This window comes from Salvelinus alpinus, chromosome 10 (assembly GCF_045679555.1).
Source record: "Salvelinus alpinus chromosome 10, SLU_Salpinus.1, whole genome shotgun sequence".
In the NCBI taxonomy this organism is placed as follows: Eukaryota; Metazoa; Chordata; class Actinopteri; order Salmoniformes; family Salmonidae; genus Salvelinus; species Salvelinus alpinus.
The window spans coordinates 73622237-73647285 of record NC_092095.1 but is presented as its reverse complement, the minus strand read 5'-3'; the positions used below and the strand labels follow the sequence as shown (position 1 = coordinate 73647285).

At 40.3% G+C, this 25049-nt stretch overlaps 3 protein-coding genes across 8 annotated transcripts in view; 2 read left to right on the top strand and 1 right to left on the bottom strand.

The window, feature by feature from the left end:
* The window catches only part of LOC139533048 (zinc finger protein 658B-like), a 33589-nt gene extending 20534 nt beyond the window's left edge, over window positions 1-13055 (top strand). The window contains exons 1-4 of one of the 4 annotated variants that reach the window (XM_071331252.1): window positions 943-1033; window positions 3331-3419; window positions 4010-4261; window positions 10127-13055. In XM_071331252.1, the coding sequence (XP_071187353.1) occupies window positions 4156-4261; window positions 10127-11337 (1317 nt within the window). In that variant the 5' untranslated portion in view covers window positions 943-1033; window positions 3331-3419; window positions 4010-4155 and the 3' untranslated portion in view covers window positions 11338-13055. Of the gene's footprint in view, window positions 1-928; window positions 1034-3330; window positions 3420-4009; window positions 4262-10126 lie in introns of those variants that run through there. The other 3 variants (XM_071331251.1, XM_071331253.1, XM_071331254.1) reach the window with 3 other exon arrangements.
* Window positions 1-25049, bottom strand: part of LOC139533057 (zinc finger protein 135-like) — a 545377-nt gene that overhangs the window by 132604 nt on the left and 387724 nt on the right. The window lies entirely within an intron of this gene.
* Window positions 20251-25049, top strand: part of LOC139533058 (zinc finger protein 79-like) — a 34112-nt gene continuing 29313 nt past the window's right edge. Inside the window, exons 1-2 of one of the 2 annotated variants that reach the window (XM_071331276.1) lie at window positions 20251-20344; window positions 23787-24038. In XM_071331276.1, coding sequence (XP_071187377.1) covers window positions 23933-24038 — 106 coding nt within the window. In that variant the 5' untranslated portion in view covers window positions 20251-20344; window positions 23787-23932. The other variant, XM_071331277.1, reaches the window with a different exon arrangement.

Genomic DNA, 25049 nt, shown 5'->3' with positions numbered 1-25049 from the left:
GAGAATAATTGATGACAAACGAACGCTCAACACCCCTTGAAAACGGCCGGTGTCAGTAAACTTCGGCAAAAAAGGCGTAATGAAATTGTTGCCTGTAGCTCAGTTAAAGTCACCAATGCTTTGGATAACATGAACACAGCCTAACCAGCTCTGCTGAGGCAAGTAAAATGGTCAGAGTTCTCTCATTTGTACTGGAAGTAGCTAGCAAGCTAGCCAATGTTAACCAGTTAGCTTGGATGCTTGACTGCCGTTGTGAGGTCAGAACGCTTGAATCAACCCTACTCCTCCGCCAGAGCGTCCAGTGTGGCTCTGAACGCTCCGAGAGCGATACGAACTGACAATCTGACACCGCTCTGAATTTACGAACGCCCAAGCGCACTCTGGCACTCCAGATTAAATTTAAGATCACACCCATCATTTACAAACAAAGCATTTGTGTTTAGTGAGTCCGCCAGATCAGATGCAGTAGGGATGCGCGAATTGAACAATTTTCCTGTCCTGCTAATCATTCAAAATCTAACGAGTGCTTTTGGGTGTCAGGGAAAATGTATGGAGTAGAAAGTACATTATTTTCTTTAGGAATGTAGTGGAGTAGAAGTTGTCAAAAATATCAAAAGGAAAGTACAGATACCCCCAAAAACTACTTACGTAGTACTTAAAATATTTGTACTTAAGTACTTTACATCACTGATTGCAGGGAATACTGACCGAAGATGTTCCTCCCTACGAGGCCCATGAGACTGTGTAGGGATGTGATTTGAAGAGAACTGTAACTGAAGGAGTGGGATGTTTTTATTTTTGTATTTTGTTTTGATGTCTTTGCTTCCGCAATGGACATGTATTTCTTTCTACAGTTTACTAACCGTACAGTAGGTGGCGGTAGACACGTTATATTTGTGTAAATGTCAGTATACCAGAGAAGAAGATGACGCTGTTGAACTGTCGTAGAGGGGAACAGGAAGTTCTGGGTAGAAAACGACAGAACTGTGTTATGTTGATAGTGGTTGTGTCCGTTTCAACTGTATTATTGTAGGTATGTAATAGCACGTTTAAAGTTTCTAATGTCAAAAGAATATATGATATGTAACAAATTCGTCAAGGTATTATCACGTTTGGTAAAGGTTTTAATTGTGTGTGTTATTTTGGGGTCAAGTGTGAGTGAAGAACGTGATTAAAAACGATTTTACAAGTCACTTAGGTAGACTTTGGGTTCGCCTGAGTGTATGTACATAATTTCGTCAACGTAATTTCATAAAGATTCCACTTATTTGAGTTCGTTTTAACACGTTCTTGGTTTTGTGTAACATGTTGTTTATGAGCTGGTAAATAGCCTCGTCTGAACCATCCTGATCTCGCGAGTTTACATACACTGTTTCGTTAATGTAAGCTCGCGAAATCAGGATGGTTCGGAAGTCAAATGGCGGCTTTAACGGTTTCGGTCGTCTCTCTAGGAGTTTGCTCGTGGTGAAATGGCGACACGAGTATATGTAGTAGTGAAAAAACATAGGAAGAACAGAGATAATGATACTGGAAGCAGTGGTGCATGTAGTATAGAAACTCTAAAGAGGCCCAAGGTAGGGAGCTAGAGTAATAATGTGTCACAGTGGAAAGTTGGGATGGTGTTTGAGGAGACCACAGGGCCTCATTTACACCCTATCTGATTAACCAAGGCCATAAAAGATAGGTGAAGTTAAACTGGGCTGCATCTGTGTAAATGAGAACTTGTTCTGAACTAGCCTACCTGGTTAAATAAAGGTGAAACAAAACATTTAAAATGGCAGATTGTTAATATCATGTGCTAGTCAGGTTCAGCAAGGGGAGATTATTCAATTGGAAAATCATAATGGGACGAAGCTGAGAAGCCATGACCCTGGAGCTTATGCTAAATTGAAGGGAGTAATCTGAGGTCCCAATATCTATGTCCATGGATGATATTGTTAAAGAACATGTGAAGGAGACAGTGGTTGAAGCCTAAAGGTTGATCAGTAGGAAAGAGGGTTAAAGAAGTGAAAGCTTATCAGTGCTGTTGAGGTTTGAGAAGGTTTTGTCTGGAAAAGTACAGAATAGGATTCCTTAGCTTCCATGTCAGAGAATTTGACCCAGCCTCATCAATCAACTATTAATCAAATGTATTTATAAAGCCCTTCTGACATCAGCTGATGTCACAAAGTGCTTTACAGAAACCCAGCCTAAAACCCCAAACAGCAAAGTGTAGAAGCACAGTGGCTAGGGAAACCTCTCTAAAAAGGCCAGAACCTAGGAAGAAACCTTGAGAGGAACCAGGCTATGAGGGGTTGCCAGACCTCTTCTGGCTGGAAATTATAACAGAAAATGGCCAAGATGTTCAAATGTTCATAGATGACAAGCAGTGTCAAATAATAATAATCACAGTGGTTGTCGAGGGTGCAACAGGTCAGCACCTCAGGAGTAAATGTCAGTTGGCTTTTCATAGCCGATCATTCAGAGTATCTCTACCGCTCCTGCTGTCTCTAGAGAGTTGAAAACAGCACGTCTGGTGAACAGGTCAGGCTTCCATAGCCGCAGGCAGAACAGTTGAAACTGGAGCAGCAACGGAGAATCATCACAGTGTTTTTAAATGCCAAAGAATGGAACATGTAGCTGTTGAGTGAAAAGATGTGCCAAGTTGCTGGTCCTGTAATAAGAGGACCTACTGTCAGACTGATGGAGCTTCCATGGCTGGTTCTGTAGTAAGAGGACCTACTGTCAGACTGATGGAGCTTCCATGGCTGGTCCCGTAGTAAGAGGACCTACTGTCAGACTGATGGAGCTTCCATGGTTGGTCCCGTAGTAAGAGGACCTACTGTCAGACTGATGGAGCTTCCATGGCTGGTCTTGTAGTAAGAGGACCTACTGTCAGACTGATGGAGCTTCCATGGCTGGTCCCGTAGTAAGAGGACCTACTGTCAGAACTGGTCTTTCTACTAGTCCTGACATGGTTTTGAGGGCTGTTCAGAAATCTTGCTCCCATAAATGCGCTGTGACAAAGGATACTTTAATATTGAATAAAATATACTTCATAGCTTTCATTTGTAAGGTCATCAACACTTGGATTGTGTAAAGCAGAAATACCAGTTTGAAAGTTATCTTGTAAACTGCAGCATAGTTTTTGGGGGTAACAGATGTTACTGTCGGTATGGTTTTTGATAAGCTGGATAACCTGGGGGTGGATTGTCTCAGCATGATATAGACCCCAATGTTAGCAAACACATAAAGGGATCTACTGATCAAGTTTATTGGGGGTGTGGGAGGGTTTATGGGGAAGGGGGGGGTGGTAGATGTTAAGAGGGATTTCTTGGTTTATTTTCTTAGTACAGAATTAGACAGACATGGACCTTAAACGTTTGTTTGCGGACCGCCATGATACCATAGGAGGTCTGTATCAACGGACTTCAGTGCAGGTAGTACCTCATCAGAGAGAGAACATTTCAGTTGCTCTACAGTTTTGAAGCTGAATGTAATGATTATCAGTCCTTTACATGTGTACTAATATTCAGACACATTCAGTTGTTTCTATATTTATCTATAATTCAGGGTTTTCACACGGGGCTTAAAGTAAATAAATATAAGTGCTTGAAAAAGTACTTGAAAGTCCTTGAATTTGACTTGCCACTGTACGACCCCTGATAATTCTTACTATGGTGTGAACGGGAATTACAATTGTTTTTGTGAGTGAAATAATACAGTGAAGACAAGGTTATTCAGGAAAATAGTACATAGTGCTGCCTGAAACATACTGCAACCTTGTACTAAATGTTTTTTTATGCATTTATGTGAATTTAGGAAATCTACTATAGATTAAGTGCACTTATGTTGTGCAATTTAAAATGTGTACGTTGTGTCTGTTAATGGATGTTTTATCAATGTTTAGCTACCTGATCTACTGAAATGAGATAATTGAACAAGAAAAAAGAGAAACTATTTTTACAGAATAAAGTGCCAGAACTGTCAAGACAATAACTTTTGTGTCCATTTGTCTTTATTAATACAGGCCGACTCCGATTAAGTCTGAGGCCGGTAACATCAACAGTGAGGACAAACCCAGCCTGCCACTCTCCTTCCACACTGAGTAGAAACCTACAGTCACTGGGTCCTGATTGTGACAGTGAAGCCCAGTTTGCACTGCAGGATCAAGAGATGGCATCAGTGAAGCTGGAGGACTGCAGTCAAACACTGGAGCTGAATGTCAACATTAAAGATGAAGAAGAAGAGGAGGAGAAGATTAGAACAACTGTTAGTCATGGTAAGAGCAGGTTTTCTCTATAAGTTATCTTCATAAATTACACCTCCATAAGTTATGACCAGTCTATTGCTAGGTTGAATTCTGTAATTCTGACATCACACATCCCTGAACAACTCAAGACTTCACTGCGAGGCAAAACTTTGTAAAACTTGTACGCCTGCCTTTGCCCATACATTGTCTCAAGAACGTTGAAAATGTTTAATACCCTCAATCACCAAGTTAGGCATACCCCATTTCAAAATAGGCCATGACATCATCACTGTCAATATTGAATTATAATTCTTTGCGTTTTACCAGTGAAATGACCAAGCTGTTTCTGCATGCCAATCGTTCGATCTCAATCAATTTCATGGGAATATGCATTTAAATATTCTTGAATTACTGTTTGGTTAGCAAATTAGAGCAGATGGTGTTAAATTATATAGACTTCCTCTATTTTGTTTTATAGGGGGTGCTGTTAGCACTTTTTTTTTCTTGATGTTGCCAAATTAAACTGCCCAGTACTCAATTCTTGCTCGTACAATATGCATATTATTATTATTATTGGATAGAAAACACTCTCTAGTTTCCATAACCGTTGGAATTATGTCTCTGAGTGAAACAGAACTCATTCAACAGCACTTTTCCTGACAGGGAGTGAGATTTCAGAAATCTTGGCCTCTGTTCCCAGGTCAGTTTTTAGGTCCCTGTGAATGCTATGGGGATACAAACACTGCCTACGCCTTCCTCTAGATGTCAGTAAGTGGTGACAATTTGAATGGAGTCGATTGCGCAATCTGGGACTTTATAAAAGACCAAAGGGCGGAAGTACATTTCTTTTCTTCCCTGCGCTTGACGCACGATGGACGTCGGACTGGCCTCCTTCCAAGCTTTGGTTTAGCCAGTAATATATCTCCGGTCATGTTTTTACTCGTTATAGGTGTTAAAAACATCATACGGTAGTTAATTTAAACCGTTTTATAGCAATTTATATCCGTTTAGTAAGATTTTCTGGCATTTCTTTGTGACGCACTTCCAAGAGTTGGGCACTTTTCCAGTACATGCCGAACGTTAGTGGCCATTTCGACAGGACAAGAGGACATCTTTCGACCAAAAGACGATTAGACCGGAGAAAGGATACATTGCCCAAGATTATGATGGAAGTTCAGCTAATAGTAAGAACTATTTATGATGATAAATCGTTGTTCTGTTGAAAAATGTTAAACGCATATTCCGCCATTTTCTTTGGGGTAGCTTCGCTTTGGCGCACCCTGTATTGCACAGTAAGGATAATTAAAAAAATGTAATTCAGCGATTGCATTAAGAACTAATTTGTCTTTCAATTGCTGTCCACCCTGTATTTTTTAGTCAAGTTTATGATTATTTATTCATTAGACTAGATCACTGTCCAAGATGGCGCCTGACTTTTTCTGGCCAGTTTGCCTACTATTCTCATTGTATAACACATTTTCGAACAAACTCTATATGTATGTTGTAATATGATGTTACAGGAGTGTCAGCGGAAGAATTCTGAGAAGGTTAGTGAAAAAATTAATATATTTTGGTGGTGATAATGCTATCGCTCTTTTTGCCTTGAATCAATGCTGGGGTAATGTTTGCACATGTGGTATGCTAATATAACGATTTATTGTGTCTTGTGTCTTCGCTGTAAGACACTTAGAAAATCTGAAATATTGTCTGGATTCACAGGATCTGTGTCTTTCAATTACTGTACGCTGTGTATTTTTTAAGAAATGTTTTATGATTAGTAATTAGGTAATACACGTTGCTCTCTGTTTTTATTCTAGTCGAGTTGTGATGGTGGGTGCAATTGTAAACTATGATTTCTACCTGAAATATGCACATTTTTCTAACAAAACCTATCCTATACAATAAATATGTTATCAGACTGTCATCTGATGAGGTTTTTTCTTGGTTAGTGGCTATCAATATCTTTATTTGGCCGAATTGGTGATAGCTACTGGTGGAGAGAAAAAATAGTGGACAATGAAAAATGGTGTCTTTGCTAACGTGGTTAGCTAATAGATTTACATATTGTGTCTTCCCTGTAAAACATTTTACAAATCAGAAATGATTGCTGGATTCACAAGAAGTGGATCTTTCATCTGGTGTCTTGGACTTGTGATTGAATGATATTTAGATGCTAGTATTTACTTGTGACGCTATGCTAGCTATGCTATTCAGCTTTTTTACTGGTGGGGGTGGTGGGGGGGTGCTCCCGGATCCGGGTTTCTGAGGCGGTAGAAGTTAATCAAAGCACATTCTGCCTAATGGCACGCTGTTGAGTTTGAGACGATTCAGCAAACCATTCTAAAATCTCGTAAGAAATTAGGTGTTGTTTTTGTTGTAACAGTAATGTTATGCTATAATATTTGGTTATGTGGACTACTAATTAATCATTAGGTGATCGTCCAAGACATTGATCTACCTTTACTAAACAAACACCATTGTAACGGTTTTCTTCCATAGGTGAAGGAGAGGACCAAACTGCAGCGCGGCTAGTGTTCAACATGTTTAATTAGACGAAATAAACGGTAACACTATACAAATAACAAAATAACAAATGTGAAAACCGAGACAGCCCTATCTGGTGCAGACAAAACACAGAGACAGGAAACAATCACCCACAAAACCCCAACACAAAACAAGCCACCTATATATGATTCTCAATCAGGGACAACGATAGACAGCTGCCTCTGATTGAGAACCATATTAGGCTGAACATAGAAACAGACAAACTAGACACACAACATAGAATTCCCACCCAGCTCACGTCCTGACCAACACTAAACAAGCAAAACACATAAGAACTATGGTCAGGACGTGATAACCATTGTGGCGGCTCATTGCTCTATCAGTACTACACCCCTGCAGTCTGCTGCACCGAACTAGTGATTGATGCTCACCTAGCCTACTCTTTTGCCTTACACAACATTTGGTGATGCAGAAACGATAGAACATGTTTGGCTGATTTTATGAAAATCTGGGAATATTTGGCCAAGGAAACATTTCTGGTTGGTCTCAAGGAATGTCACACAGGGAGACTTTTTAAAACAGGATTGAGTGAAGTAGCAGCTAATGCTCATGGAGAGCCTCACAATTATTATTTTTAACCTTTATTTAACTAGGCAAGTCAGTTAAGAACAAATTATTATTTACAATGACGGCCTACACCGGCCAAACCCGGACGACACTTGGCCAATTGTGCGCCGCCCTATGGGACTCCCAATCACGGCCGGTTGTGATACAGCCTGGAATCTAACCAGGGTGTCTGTAGTGACGCCTCTAGCACTGAGATGCAGTGCCTTAAACTGCTGTGCGACTCGGGAGCTCATAAGTTGAATGAAATTCCATCATCTTTCAGTCTATTAGGGATATTTACTTCCTTTTGTAGCTATTCACCAGCTTCTTTTATGTTTATTGTACATAAATATAAACACAACATGCAACAATTTCAAAGATTTTTCTGAGTTACAGTTCATATAAGGGGCGGCAGGTAGCCTGGTGGTTAGAGCGTTGGGCCAGTAACCGAAAGGTTGCTGAATCGAATCCCTGAGCTGACAAGGTAAAAATCTGTCGTTCTGCCCCTGGACAATGCAGTTAACCCACTGTTCCCCGGAAGGCCATCATTGGCCATCAAGAATTGTTCTTAACTTACTTGCCTAGTTAAATAAAGGTTAAATCTAATTTAAAAAAAATATATATATAATAAGGACATCAGTCAATTGAAATGAATTAGGCCCTAACCTGTAGATTGCACGTGACTGGGCAGGGGTGCAGCCATAGGTGGGCCTTGGAAGGCATAGGCCCACCCACTTGGCAGCCAGACCCACCTCAGGTCCTGGGCTGACGTTGTTCCACGTGGTCTACGATTGTGAGGCCGGTTGGACGTACTGCCAAATACTCTAACACGACGTTGGAGGCAGCTTATGGTAGAGGGACGCTGTGTTCTACTCCCTTCACAGAACAGCGCAAACTGGCTTTAACCAGAATAGAAAGAGGAGTGGGAGGCCCCGGTGCACAACTGGGCAAGAGGACAAGTACATTAGTGTCTAGTTTGAGAAACAGATGTCTCACAAGTCCTCAACTGGCAGCTTAATTAAATAGTACACGCAAAACAACAGTCTCAACGTCAACTGTGAAGAGGTGACTCCGGGATGCTGGCCTTCTAGACACTATTCTGGTTAGTGCCAGTTTGCGCTGTTCTGTGAAGGGAGTAGTACACAGCGTTGTACGAGATCTTCAGCCGTTTCCAGCTACAATAGTCATTTACAACATTAACAATGTCTACACTGTATTTCTGATCAATTTGACATTATTTGAATGGACAAAAATATGTGCTTTTCTTTCAAAAACAAGGACATTTGTAAATGACTCCAATCTTTAGAATTTATTCATTTATTTCACCACTAATGGTAGTGTATTTATTTGTATTATTATTTAAAATATACCTTTATTTAACTTCCTTAGCATACTGGTTATTGTCCTGAATTTCAGATGACTGACGTGCCCAAAGTAAACTGCCTGTAAACTGCCCAGAAGCTAGGATATGCATATACTAGATAGCATTGGATAGAAAACACTCTGAAGTTTCTAAAACTGTTAAAATAATGTCTGTGACTATAACAGAACTGATATGGCACGAAAATCCATCCGGAATGTTTATTTTTTGAGGTGACAGGTTTTTTCAGTGCTTGCCTATGGGATATACAAATAGATAGGACCCAGATTGCAGTTCCTATGGCTTCCACTAGATGTCAACAGTCTTTAGAATATGTTTCAGGTATTTGTAGTTTTTCCAAGGTGTCCCCCATTAGAAAAGTAGTCATGTTGCGTGCATCAACGAGAGTGCGCTCTTCGTTATTTATCTCCGCTATTAAACACACTATTCTCTGTCTTAAATATGATTGTTTATTTAGATATTAGAATACCTGAGGATTAATTAGAAACATCGTTTGACTTGTTTGGACGAACTTTACTGGTAACTTTTTGGATTCGTTTGTGTGCATGTTGAACGAGTGACTTACTGAATCAAGCGCGCCATCTAAACTGACATTTTTGGGATATGATGAAGGACTTTATCGAACAAAACGACCATTCATTGTGTAGCTGGGACCCTTGGGATTGCAATCAGATGAAGATCTTCAGAGGTAAGTGATTTATTTAATTGCTGTCTGTGATTTTGTGACGCCTGTGCTGGTTTAAAAAGTATTTTGACGTGGGGCGCTGTCCTCAGATAATCGCATGGTATGCTTTCTCCGTAAAGCCTTTTTCAAATCTGACAACGCAGTTGGATTAACAAGAAGCTTTTAAATGATGTAAGACACTTGTATTTTCATGAATGTTTAATATTACGATTTTTGTATTTTGAATTTCGCGCTCTGCAATTTCACCGGATGTTGTCGTAGGTGTCCCGCTAGCGTTTGGACATGCGCCCAAACAGGTTAACTAGGCAAGTCAGTTAAGAACAAATTCTTATTTTCAATGACGGCCTAGGAACAGTGGGTTAACTGCCTTATTCAGGGGCAGAACGACAGATTTTTACCTTGTCAGCTCGGGGATTTGATCTTGCAACCTTTCGGTTGCTCTAGCCACTAGGCTACCTGTCACCCGATATGACCAGAAGAGGAATGGTCACCGCTCTGAGCCTGGTTCCTCTCTACGTTTCTTCCTAGGTTCCTGCTTTCTAGCGAGTTTTTTGTGGCCACTGTGCTTCTACATCTGCATTGCTTGCTCTTTGGGGATTTTAGGCTGGGTTTCTGTAAAGGACTTTGTGACAACTACTGATGTAAAAGGGCTTCATAAAATACATTTGATTGACATGTATATCACACCAACTGACTGGTTCTTCTGATGTTTACACAGGATACCATGTAGAGACATTCTCTACATCCAGAGAGCAACAGCAGGAAGATCAGAGAGCTAAGAGGTCTCATCACTGCCCACATTGTGAAGAGATTTTCCCATTTCTATCAAAGCTAAAAATACACCTAAAAATACACACAGGAGAGAAGCCCTACTCCTGCTCTGGCTGTGGAAAATGCTTCAAAACATCAACTCAGCTAAAAGTTCATAAGAGAACACACACAGGAGAGAAGCCTTTTTCCTGCCCTGACTGTGGAACTCGGTTCTCTAAACTAGACCACTTAAAATCACATGAACGTATACATACAGGGGAGAAGCCATACTCCTGCTCTGACTGTGTAAAATATTTCAGAACATCAACTCAGCTAAAGGTTCATCAGAGAACACACACAGGAGAGAAGCCTTACTCCTGCTCTGACTGTGAAAAATGCTTCACAACGTCAACTGATCTAAAAGTTCATCAGAGAACACACACAGGAGAGAAGCCTTTTTCTTGCCCTGACTGTGGAACTAGGTTCTCTAAACTTTCCATCTTAAAATCACATGAACGTATACACACAGGAGAGAAGCCTTACTTCTGCTCTGACTGTGTAAAATGCTTCAAAACATCAACTCAGCTAAAAGTTCATCAGAGAACACACACAGGAGAGAAGCCTTACTCCTGCTCTGACTGTGGAAACTGCTTCACAACGTCAACTGATCTAAAAGTTCATCAGAGAACACACACAGGAGAGAAGCCTTATTCCTGCCCTGACTGTGGAACTAGGTTCTATAAACTTGACCTCTTAAAATCACATGAACGTATACATACAGGGGAGAAGCCATACTCCTGCTCTGACTGTGGAAAATGCTTCAAAACATCAAAGGAGCTAAAAGTTCATCAGAGAACACACACAGGAGAGAAGCCTTATTCCTGCTCATACTGTGGAAAATGTTTAAAAACATCAAATGAGCTAAAAGTTCATCAGAGAACACACACAGGACAGAAGCCTTTCTTCTGCCCTGACTGTGGAACTAGTTTCTCTCAACTTTCCTACTTAAAATCACATGAACGTATACATACAGGGGAGAAGGCATACTCCTGCTCTGACTGTGTAAAATGCTTCAAAACATCAACTCAGCTAAAAGTTCATAAGAGAACACACACAGGGGAGAAAAAAAGTTCATCAGAGAACACAGGCATGAGAGAAGCCTGCTTACGTCTGCTCTGACTTTTGGGTGAGTTTCTCTCACCATAGCAACTTAACACACCAATGTTTAGACACGGGAGAAGCCTTACTCCTGCTCTGTGGAGGGGTGAGTGTGTAAGTCAAACGTCTAGCCAAAGGCTGCGTGTTTGAATCTCATCAAGGAGGACTTTAGCAATTTAGCTAATTAGCAACTTTGCAACTTCTTACTATTTTTTAGCTATGTTAGCATGTTAGCTTAGCATGCAACTACTTAGCATGTTAGCTAACCTTTCCCCTAAACCCATTTAACTCTACCTTAAACCCCTCACCCCTAACCTAGCTAACGTTAGCAACAACAAATTGGAATTCGTAAGAAATCATACATATTACAAGTTTGTAACATATTGTATGAATAGCAATGCGTAACATAACATATGAATTGTAATTCTTAACATCTGATACGTCCTACAAGTCGTATTATACTGAACAACAATCTAAACGCAACAATTTCAAAGATTAACCGTTTGTATAAGGATATCAATCAATTGAAATAAATGAGGCCCTAATCTATGGATTTCACATGACTGGGCAGGGGCTCAGGCTTGGGTGGGATTTGGGAGGGCATAGGCCCACTTGGGAGCAAGGCCCAGCCAATCAGCATGAGTTTTTCCCCACAAAAGGTCTTTATTACAGACATAAATACTACTCAGCCCCCTCCCAGACAATCGTGCAGGTGAAGAGATCCTGGGCTGCCGTGGATACATGTAGTTGTGAGGCCGGTTGGATGTACTGCCAAATTCTCTAAAAGGACTTTAGACGTGTCTTATGGTAGAGATATAAATATTGAGTTCTCTGGCAACAGCTCTGGTGGACATTCCTGCATTCATCATGACAATTGCACATTCCCTAAACTTGAGACAAATGTGACATTGTGTTGTGTGGCCTTTTATTGTCCCCCAGCACAAGGTGCACCTGTGTAATGATAATGCTGTTTTATCAGCATCTTGATATGCCACACCTGTCAGGTGGATGGATTATCTTGACAAAGGCTGAAATGCTCATTAACAGAGATATAAACAAAGTTGTGCACAACATTTGAGAGACATTAGCTTTTTGTGCATATGGAACATTGCTGGATTTTTTTATTTCATGCTCATGAAACCAACACTTTACATGTTTAGTTTATATTTTAGTTCAGTTTATATTGGTAGTCCAATGTAATGTTACCTAACATACTAAATGGAGTGGCACTGAAGTTTTTGTATATTATAAAACGTTTTGCTCTGAGACCAGGCTGTCCCTCTGCAGTATTCTGTGGGAAGGAGCTAGTATACCCTTTTTATTTGTTTTTATTGAACCTTTGTTTAACTAGGCAAGTCAGTTAAGAACCAATTCTTATTTACAATGGTGGCCTAGTGGGTTCAGATTTTTACCTTGTCAGCTCGGGGATTTGATCTAGCAACCTTTTGGGTACTGGCCCAATGCTCTAACCACTAGGCTACCTTCCACCCCTAACATGTATCAGATAGAGATGGTGTGATGATCACTTTTCACCACTAGTTTGGGGGGGATTGTTTTACAACTCTATTTAATGATACACAGTTTATGAAATGAATACATGTGTTTATTAATTGTCTTTATAGTTAGATTAGTTATTTTAGTTACTGATCATGAATGTGTTTGGATAACTGCATTGAAGCAAACTTTATTGATCTGCCAATGAAAAATAAAGTTACATGAATATGTACTGGTCAACCTCTTCTTCTCTTTAGTATTCAGTTCTTCATATTAGATCTGACAGTATGAATGGTTCTTATGGTTGTATTCAGTTCTTCATATTAGATGTGACAGTATGAATGGTTCTTATGGCTGTATTCAGTTCTTCATAATAGATCTGACAGTATGAATGGTTCTTATGGGCTGAGTGCCTGGAGTGTTTTTGTATGACTACAGTCAGGAGTTCTTAAGACAGCCAGGTGAGACAACCACATATCACAGTAAATACATTTCTCCTCAATTAGTCAGTGTCACATTATTATTACTATTATTATTATTTGTATTATTATTGTTATTATTTGTATTTTTTTGGGGGGGGGGGGTTGTCTTTAAAGACATAGGGTTTCAGACCTTTTCGGGCAGATGGGCAGGGACTCTGCTGTCCTAGCATCAGAGGGAAGCTGGTGCCACCATTGGGGTGCCAGGACAGAGAAGTGCTTTGACTGGGCTGAGAGGGAGCTTGACCTCCTGTAGCAGTGGGACGGCCATGAGACCAGAGGTGTCAGAACTGAGTGCTCAGGTTGGGATACAGGGTTGGAGCATAGCCTGAAGGTAGAGATGGGGCTGTTCCTCTTGCTGCACCGTAAGTAAACACCATTGTCTTGTAGTGGATGTGAGCTTCGACTGGAAGCCAGTGGAATGTACGGAGGAGCAGGGTGACATGGGGGAACTTGGGAAGGTTAAACACCCAGACGGACTGCAGTGTTCTAGATAAGTTCAGTGGCGACCCATCATTCAGGGCAGGTGGGCCACCTGTTTTGAGCCCCACAGTTTTAGCGCTAAAAAAGCGTGAAAAAAATGATCTGTGTGCAAACAATGTAAAAAAACAACATATATATAATTGAGTTATTAATTAAGCCGCATACAAACATGGTCTCTTTTTTGTTTTGTTGAGTAAGGCAACTCCAAAATGCAGGTGTTTCAGCCTAGCTCAGTGCTTTCTGTTGAGATGGGGCAAGCCAGCAGAAAATAAGGAGCTTTGCGCCGTGATTGGCTCAGTGTTCTGTCATTCATGGGGACAATACAACACTGCCAAGCCTAAGGGTAGAACTTGAAAATTCAAGCCCCGTGGGTGCTGCCATAGAGTTACATTAGAAGTGCCCATCCAAGAAGGCTCAAGGTCATTGTCCACAGATAAAATAACGTCAAATCATGTGATATCTACAGTCGCTTTGATTGGACTGATCATGTCAACATCATACTTTCAAAATCTGAGCTAGCAGTCATCATCATGAATCAAGTCGACAATCTACTGGCAAATCCTTTTTAATCTTTGTCATATGAAGAGAAATAATGAGAAATTATAGATTAAACGTATCGGTTCTCACCGGCCATTGGAGATAAGCATTACAAAACAAGTTGGAATTTGCAAATTCAACAATGAGTGGTTTGTCAAGGAATCAGTGGCTAACTGCAAGCTTTGCAAAGCAATCATTAGCCTGGTATTCAGTGGAGTGGCTGTGTGGTCCCAAGTCTAAGATTAAGGGGCTCTTTTCCTAGTTTATAATTGTAAACATTTAACATTGGCCGTGCTGTCAATGAAGCTTGATTTGTGCCGCGCTCAAAACAACTTCACTCGGTTCTGCAAAATCTGACTTGAGTGAGTTCAAGACAACTGGGAACTCGGGGGAAAACAAGCTACGACTGAAAAATACTTTTTGAACTTTCATCCAACTCGGAATTGAAAATTGGGAACTCAGGCCTTTTTCTACAGCTACGACCTGAAGATCGCTGACGTCATATTTTTTTTTACTGAGTTCCCAGTTGTCTTGAAAGCACCATAAATCCAGAGAAAGACAGACTTTGATGACAAAGTTTGATGACAAAATATGCCCACGAAGGACTGCCGCGCCACCTTCCTGTTCAAGTGAGCACAACACAACAAGGTGAGTCAAAAAATGTCTTGTAAGCTGTTGCATAAATGATGTAATATGCCAGGGAGATGTGTATACTGTAGCTAAGAAAGTAATACTAAGTGTATGTTGTGTAGTAAGATGTTAGTAGCCCATGTGCCTCACCTTGTGTGCCTCACCACTATTTTCACCTCTTAATTTTGCCCACTGTTCTGACTTGGTGGTTCACATGTAGCCTATAACCTGTTTTAGAGAAATGTAATCATTGAATATTGTAAGGGTTTTCATTGTCTACTTATATGCCCCTTTATTTATCCTACGGTTTTGACTTGGCGCACAGGGAGAACACTGTAAGAACGGCCCATGTTCTGAATTTTGTCGCTGTGCATTTCAAAAGTGGTGAACAAATAGTTATATTGACTACGTCCGTCCAAGCTCGCTCATTAATGTCTTAATCGAAATTACAGATTGCCTCTTATCCGCTTTTCGTCCCCTTATGCCATAGTTTGTACATCTCAAATGTCAGTAGAAACCACATTTGTTTAACCTCTACTTCATCACCCTCCCGGATCCGGGATCCTCCTCATCAAAAAAGGCTAGGCTATGCTAGTCAGCTAACGGGACAGGGATATCATATAATATAATTTTCATGAAATCACAAGTCCAATACAGCAAATGAAAGATTAACATCTTGTGAATCCAGCCATCATTTCCGATTTTTCAAATGTTTTACAGCGAAAACACTATGTATTTCTATTAGCTAACCACAATAGCCAAACACACAACCGCATATTTTCACCATGTTTCCACCGCATAGGTAGCTTTCACAAAACCGACAAAATAGAGATAAAATTTGTCACTAACCAAGAAACAACTTCATCAGATGACAGTCTTATAACATGTTATACAATACATTTATGTTTTGTTCAAAAATGTGCATATTTGAGGTATAAATCATAGTTTTACATTGCAGACACCATCAAAAATAGCACCAAAGCAGCCAGAATAATTACAGAGAGCAACGTGAAATACATAAATACTCATCATAAAACATTTATGAAAAAGACATGGTGTACAGCAAATGAAAGATAAACATCTTGTGAATCCAGTCAATATTTCAGATCTTTTAAGTGTTTTACAGTGAAAACACAATATAGAATTATATTAGCTTACCACAATAGCCAAACACACAACGGCATTTATTCACAGCAAAGGTAGCTTTCGCAAAAACCAGCAATAAATATAAAATGAATCACTAACCTTTGGACAACTTCATCAGATGACAGTCTTATAACATCATGTTATACAATACATTTATGTTTTGTTCGAAAATGTGCATATTTAGAGCTGCAAATCGTGGTTGTACATTGTGAATACGTAGCAACATTTTCCCAGAATGTCCGGAGATATTTTGGACACTCACCTAATCTGACCAAAGAACTCATCATAAACTTTACATAGAAATACTTGTTGTATGGCAAATGAAAGATACACTGGTTCTTAATGCAACCGCTGTGTTAGATTTTTAAAAATAACTTTACTACAACATACAAAATACATTATTGTGAGACAGCGCTCACATAATCTCCGCCCTGTTGGATTCTACATATTCCACAGAAATACGAAATAACATCATAAATGTTTTCTTACTTTTGCTGAGCTTCCATCAGAATGTTGTACAAGGAGTCCTATTTCCAGAAGAAATCGTTGTTTGGTTTTAGAATGTCCATTTCTTCTGTCGAATTCGCTCCACAATGCTAGCCAAGGTTGCTAACATTCCCATCCTCTCTTGGCGCAAAGAACGGAAAACTCCAAAAGTCCCAATAAACTGATAAAACTCTGTTGAAAAAACCTACTTTATGATGTTATTATCATATGTATCAAATAAAATCATAGCCGGAGATATTCGCCGTGTATACAGAACGCTTTTCAGAAGACAATGTCGAGGTCCCTCGCGCGCCATCGAAGACAAAGAAAATACCGGACCTGTCACTCCAAAAGCTCTTATTCGACCTCAGATCAAGCTAGACACCCCATTCCACCTTCCACTGCCTGTTGACATCTAGTGGAAGGCGTATGAAGTGCATACATATCGATAAATAAAAGCCAGTTGAATAGGCAGGCCCTGAAACAGAGCCTCGTTTTCAGATTTTTCACTTCCTGTATGGAAGTTTGCTGCCAAATGAGTTCTGTTTTACTCACAGATATAATTCAAACAGTTTTAGAAACTTCACAGTGTTTTCTATCCAATAGTAATAATAATATGCATATTGTACGAGGCCATTTAATTTGGGCACGATTTTTTCCAAAGTGAAAACAGCGCCCCCCTATTGACAAGAAAATGTTTTTTTTAAAGGCAGTGAATGAGGCTGAATGAACTGTTTCGCTGCCAGACAAGGCTCCGCTGATAGCCAGGTGTAGCAGTGGTAAACTGTTGAGACTATGCTGTTGGGACAGCTTTATGTAGGCCCTAACAGTTTGTGGGCACCGTTTTAGTGCAATTAATGTATTGTTTAGTGTCTTGTTGTGTAGTGGCTTTGCTGGCAATGCATCCCACTTTTTAAAAATAGTTTTATTTAATCTTTATTTATCTAGCCAAGTCAGTTAAGAACAAATAGTTATTTAAAATGACGGCCTACCCCGGCCAAACCCGGACGATGCTGGGCCAATTGTGCGCTTCCCTGTGGGACTCCCAATCACGGCTGGATGTGATTCAGCCTGGATTCGAACCAGGGACTGTAGTGATGCAGTGCCTTAGACCACTGCGCCACTCGGGAGCCCTTAAAAGGTTTGCGCCCAACGTGGGGCAGGAGTTTGACGGCACAAGCAGGGAGCCCAGCCAACAGAGATTTGAGAAATGTTTTGGTTTTCTTCCTCAGATCTGTGCCTTGCAACAAACCTGTCTCGAAGCTCGACGGACAATTTCTTTGATTTCATTGCTTGGTTTTTGCTCTGACATGCACTGTCAACTGTGGGACCTTATATAGACAGGTGTGTTCCTTTCCAAATCATGTCCAATCATTTGAATTTACTACATGTGGACTCCAGACAAGTTGTAGAAACATCTCAAGGATGATCAATGGAAACTGGATGCACTTGAGCTCAATTTCAAGTCTGAGCAAAGGGTCTGAATACTTATGCAAATAAGCTGTTCATTTTTATACATTGGAAAATATTTCTAAAAACGTATTTTCACTTTGTCATTATGGGGTATAGTGTGTATATTGATGAGGGGGGAAAAATGCATTTAATCAATTTTCGTATAAGGCTGTAACGTAACAAAATGTGGAAAATGTCGTCATGGGGTCTTGTATAATGCCCTGTATATGTTTTAAACTACACATTTAAGGAACTGAAGTGGTAAACAATGAAATAATGGAAAATGCATGTTCAATGGTTATCTCTGTATTAGTATTACCCACATTAAAACACCTAGATAGAGCAGTGGTTCTCTCGGTATTAGTATTATCTCTGTATTACCCACGTTAAAACACCTAGGTAGAGCAGAGAGGACAGAGCATGTGGCTTTGTAACACACATGTGTTTCATCTCCACACTGGGATGATTTTAACAGTGCAACGCCACACAGGCCTCATGCCTCTCAGGAAGGAGAGTACCAGAAATAAATGAATAAAAAACACAAAACTAATGAAGGAACACACAGTCACCAACAATATATCCCTGGCGTCAATACTTTCAACTTTCTCAGCTCGCTGTTACAGTACAGCACCACCAAATTCCATTTATTAAGTAACCATCTGTTTGATGTAAGCATAAAAACGTAACATTTCACACTATTTTTGAGAGTCCCTGATTTATATTTACTATGTTACGTCTAGTCTATGAGACGAGGCTGCACCTTGACCTACATTATGCACACGCAGGTCAAGAGGTGTGTTTTCCCTTCAGCATCTGCATGTGGCATAAGCTCACCCACCTCACAGCATGAATCTAAAATAGTTAATAACTTTGGCTGTGAGTGATGGGATAACATCTGACTCTTAAGGCAATTACTTGAATAATTCAATTGATTTTTTATTTACAAACTTGATAACCAAATTGTCTTTTTTTTTAAATTGACTTCGCTATGGGGCCATCAATGGGAGTTGGGCCGTGCTTCAGCTGAACTGCAGTACGGAAAATGCCCTCTGAGCACAGTGGAAAGCATGCTTATAGACTGGAAGCCTGCCCCCTTGATCCGAGAAGGGTGTAATTGCAGACCGCATTTAGGGCCGTTCTCTGATATCGGGTGTTTCATGTTATCTAGTTTACACCAATTGATGCTCCCCAGTTCAGGAATTAACACTGGAAGCATTGCAGGCAGGGGTGGAAAAATACCCATTTGTATTATTTTGTTTATAATTGTCAAACTTGAGTAAAAGTAAAGATACTTGAGTCCTTTCCTATCAAGGTAAAAGTGAAAGCCACCCAGTAAAATACTACTTGCGTAAAAGTCTAAACGTATTTGGTTTAACATATACATAAGTATCAAAAGTAAATGTAATTGCTAAAATATACTTACTTATTAAAAGTATAAATAATGTAATAAATAAAACCCTACTCCTCCGCCAGAGCGTCCAGTGTGGCTCTGAACGCTCCGAGAGCGATACGAACTGACAATCTGACAACGCTCTGAATTTACGAACGCCCAAGCACACTCTGGCACTCCAGATTGAATTTAAGATCACACCCATAATTTACTAACAAAGTATTTGTGTTTAGTGAGTCCGCCAGATCAGATGCAGTTGGGATGTGTGAATTGAACAATTGTCCTATATATATCATACACTGTAGTTTGAATAGGACTGTGACTGAAGATGTTCCACCCTACGAGGCCCATGAGACTGTGTAGGGATGTGATTTGAATAGGACTGTGACTGAAGATGTTCCTCCCTACGAGGCCCATGAGACTGTGTAGAGATGTGAATTGAATAGGACTGTGACTTAAGATGTTCCACCCTACGAGGCCCATGAGACTGTGTAGAGATGTGAATTGAATAGGACTGTGACTGAAGCAGTGGGACGTTTTTATTTATCTATTTTTGTATTTTGTTTTGATGTTGTTCCCCCTGCCCTTTTCCTCATTGGAAATGTATATTTTTCTACAGTTTACTAACCGTACAGTAGGTGGCGGCAGACACGTTATATTTGTGTAAATGTCAGTATACCAGAGAAGAAGATGACGCTGTTGTTATGTCGTAGTGGGGAACAGGAAGTTCCGGTTAGAAAACGACAGAACTGTGCTGTAACCGTACAGTAGGTGGCGGTAGACACGTTATATTTGTGCAAATGTCAGTATACCAGAGAAGAAGATGATGCTGTTGCATTGTCGTAGAGGGGAACAGGAAGTTCCGGGTAGAAAACGAAAGAACTGTGTAATGTCGTTAGTGGTTGTGTTCGTTTCAACTGTATTATTGTAGGTATGTAATAGCACGTTTAAACTTTATAATGTCGAAAGAATATATAACATGCTAGGTAACAAATTCGTCAAGATATTTTCACGTTTGGTAAAGGTTTTAATTGTATTTGTTATTTTGGGGTCAAACCGAGTGAGTGAAGAACGTGATTAAAAACGTTTTTACAAGTCACTTAGGTAGACTTCGGGTTTGTCTGAGTGTATGAACATAATTTTGTCAGTCATTGCATAAAGCTTCCACCTATTTGAGTTCGTTTTTACATGTTCTTGGTTTTGTGTAAAATGTTGTTTATGAGCTGGTAAATAGCCTCGCCCGAACCGTCTTGATCTCGCGAGTTTACATACACTGTTTCGTAAATGTAAGCTCGCGAGATCAGGATGATTCGGACGAGGCTCTTCAAATGGCTGCTTCAACGGTTTCGGTCGTCTTACGAGGAGTTTGCTCGTGATGAAATGGCGACATGAGGCTGTGTGATGGAGTGTCAAAATAGAGGGAAGCTAACTAAAGTTTTCCTTCACCATTTGGAGAGAGAGGCCAACTGCATGGAATGGCGTCGATTCATGCGGATGAATCGGAGCACTTATCAAACTCATTCCAAGGAGGACCAAGTGTCTGCGGGTTTTCGCTCCACCCTTATACTTGATTAATGAATTAAGGTCACTAATTATAAAGGAACTCCGCTCATCTGATTGTCTAGGTTATAATTGAAATGGAGAAAAAAATGTAACCCGCGGAGACTAGGCCCTCAATGGAATGAGTTTGACACCCCTGAAACAATGGAAATGGAGAGAGTTTGAGAAGCAACAGCTGTGCTGGAATTCGATCAATCTGGGCGACATTTCTGATGATACGGAGCGGGAGGATGAGGGCCTAGTATGTGAATGGTCTGTAGTGGAAAGACAGGAAGAACAGAGTAGTAATGTGTCACAGTAAAAAGTTGGGATGGTGTTTGAGGAGACAACAGGGCCTCATTTACACCCTATCTGATTAACCAAGGCCATAAATGAGAATGTGTTCTGAACTAGCCTACCTGGTTAAATAAAGGTGAAATAAAGCATTTAAAAAGGTAGATTGTTAATATCGTGTGCTAGTCAGGTTCAGCAAGGGAAGATTCTTCAATTGGAAAATCATAATGGGACGAAGCTCAGAAGCCATGCTAAATTGAAGGGAGTAATCTGAGGTCCCAATATCTATGTCCATGGATGATATTGTTAAAGAACATGTGAAGGAGACAGAGTGGTTGAAGCCTAAAGGTTGATCAGTTGGAAAGAGGGTTAAAGAAGTGAAAGCTTATCAGTGCTGTTGAGGTTTGAGAAGGTTTTGTCTGGAAAAGTACAGAATAGGATTCCTTAGCTTCAATGTCAGAGTTTTTGACCCAGCCTCATCAATCAACCAATCAAATGTATTTATAAAGCCCTTCTTACATCAGCTGATGTCACAAAGTGCTGTACAGAAACCCAGCCTAAAACCCCAAACAGCAAAGTGTAGAAGCACAGTGGCTAGGAAAACCTCTCTAGAAAGGCCAGAACCTAGGAAGAAACCTTGAGAGGAACCAGGCTATGAGGGGTGGCCAGACCTCTTCTGGCTGGAGATTATAACAGAACATGGCCAAGATGTTCAAATGTTCATAGATGACAAGCAGTGTCAAATAATAATAATCACAGTGGTTGTCGAGGGTGCAACAGGTCAGCACCTCAGAAGTAAATGTCAGTTGGCTTTTCATAGCCGATCATTCAGAGTATCTCTACCGCTCCTGCTGTCTCTAGAGAGTTGAAAACAGCACGTCTGGTGAACAGGTCAGGCTTCCATAGCCGCAGGCAGAACAGTTGAAACTGGAGCAGCAACGGAGAATCATCACAGTGTTTTTAAATGCCAAAGAATGGAACATGTAGCTGTTGAGTGAAAATATGTGCCAAGTGGCTGGTCCTGTAGTAAGAGGACCTACTGTCAGACTGATTGAGCTTCCATGGCTGGTCCCGTAGTAAGAGGACCTACTGTCAGACTGATGGAGCTTCCATGGCTGGTCCCGTAGTAAGAGGACCTACTGTCAGACTGATAGAGCTTCCATGGCTGGTCCTGTAGTAAGAGGACCTACTGTCAGACTGATGGAGCTTCCATGGCTGGTCCTGTAGTAAGAGGACCTACTGTCAGACTGATGGAGCTTCCATGGTTGGTCCTGTAGTAAGAGGACCTACTGTCAGACTGATGGAGCTTCCATGGTTGGTCCTGTAGTAAGAGGACCTACTGTCAGACTGATGGAGCTTCCATGGCTGGTCCCGTAGTAAGAGGACCTACTGTCAGACTGATGGAGCTTCCATGGCTGGTCCCGTAGTAAGAGGACCTACTGTCAGAACTGGTCTTTCTACTAGTCCTGACATGGTTTCGAGGGCTGTTCAGAAATCTTGCGCCCATAAATGCGCTGTGACAAAGGATACTTTAATATTGAATAAAATATACTTCATAGCTTTCATTGGTAAGGTTATCAACAACTTGGATTGTGTAAAGCAGAAATACCAGGTTGAAAGTTATCTTGTAAACTGCAGCAGAGTTGTTGGGGGTAACGGATGTTACTGTCGGTATGGTTTTTGATAAGCTGGATAACATGGGGGTGGATTGTTTCAGCATGATATAGACCCCAATGTTTGCAAACACAGAAATTGATCTATTGATAAAGTTTATTGGGGGTGTGGGAGGGTTTTTGGGGAAGGGGAGGGTGTGGTAGAAGTTAATAAGGATTTCTTGGTTTATTTTCTTAGTACAGGATTAGACAGACATGGACCTTAAACATTTGTTTGCGGACCGCCATGATACCATAGGAGGTCTGCATCAACGGACTTCAGTGCAGGTAGTGCCTCATCAGAGAGAGAACATTTCAGTTGCTCTACAGTTTTGAAGCTGAATGTAATGATTATCAGTCCTTTACATGTGTACTAATATTCAGACACATTCAGTTGTTTCTATATTTATCTATATTTCAGGGTTTTCACACGGGGCTTCAAGTAAATAAATATTAGTGCTTGAAAAAGTACTTAAGTCCTTGAATTTGACTTGCCACTGTACGATCCCTGATAATCTTACTATGGTGTGAATGGGAAATACAATTGGTTTTTGTGAGTGAAATAATACAGTGAAGACAAGGTTATTCAGGAGAATGTTTACGTAGGTCTGCCTACAACATACTGAAATCTTGTACTAAATGGCTTTTGAGTCATTTATGCATTTATGTGAATTTAGGAAATCTACTATAGATTAAGTGCATTTATGTTGTGCAATTTAAAATGTGTACTTTGTGTCTAATGTGAATGAATGTTTTGTCAAGGATTAGCTACCTGATCTACTGAAATGAGATAATTGAACAAGAAAAAAGAGAAAATATTTTTACAGAATAAAGTGCCAGAACTGTCAAGAAAATAACTTTTGTGTCCGTTTGTCTTTATTACTACAGGCCGACTCAGATTAAGTCTGAGGCCGGTAACATCAACAGTGAGGACAAACCCAGCCTGCCACTCTCCTTCCACACTGAATAGAAACCTACAGTCACTGGGTCCTGATTGTGACAGTGGAGCCTAGTTTGCACTGCAGGATTCAGAGATGGCATCAGTGAAGCTGGAAGACTGCAGTCCAACACTGGAGCTGAATGTCAACATTAAAGATGAAGAAGAAGAGGAGGAGAAGATTAGAACAACTGTTAGTCATGGTAAGAGCAGGTTCTCTCTATAAGTTATCTTCATAAATTAAACCTCCATAAGTTATGACCCAGTCTATTGCTAGGTTGAATTCTGTAATTCTGACATCACACATCCCCGAAAACCTCAAGACTTCACTGCGAGGCAAAACTTTGTAAAACTTGTACGCCTGCCTTTGCCCACACATTGTCTCAAGAACGTTGAAAATGTTTAATACCCTCAATCACCAAGTTAGGCATACCTCATTTCAAAATAGGCCATGACATCATCACTGTCAATATTGAATTATAATTCTTTGCGTTTTACCAGTGAAATGACCAAGCTGTTTCTGCATGCCAATCGTTCGATCTCAATCAATTTCATGGGAATATGCATTTAAATCTTCTCGAATTACTGTTTGGTTAGCAAATTAGAGCAGATGGTGTTAAATTATATAGACTTCCTGTATTTTGTTTTAATCAAAGCACATTCTGCCTAATGGCGCGCTGTTGAGTTTGGGACGATTCGGCAAACCATTCTAAAATCTCGTAAGAAATTAGGTGTTGTTTTTGTTTTAACAGTAATGTTATGCTATAATATTTGGTTATGTGGACTACTAATTAATCATTAGGTGATCGTCCAAGACATTGATCTACCTTTACTAAACAAACACCATTGTAACGGTTTTCTTCCATAGGTGAAGGAGAGGACCAAACTGCAGTGCGGCTAGTGTTCAACAAGTTTATTTAGACGAAATAAACGGTAACACTATACAAATAACAAATGTGAAAACCGAGACAGCCCTATCTGGTGCAGACAAAACACAGAGACAGGAAACAATCACCCACAAAACCCCAACACAAAACAAGCCACCTATATATGATTCTCAATCAGGGACAACGATAGACAGCTGCCTCTGATTGAGAACCATATTAGGCTGAACATAGAAACAGACAAACTAGACACACAACATAGAATTCCCACCCAGCTCACGTCCTGACCAACACTAAACAAGCAAAACACATAAGAACTATGGTCAGGAC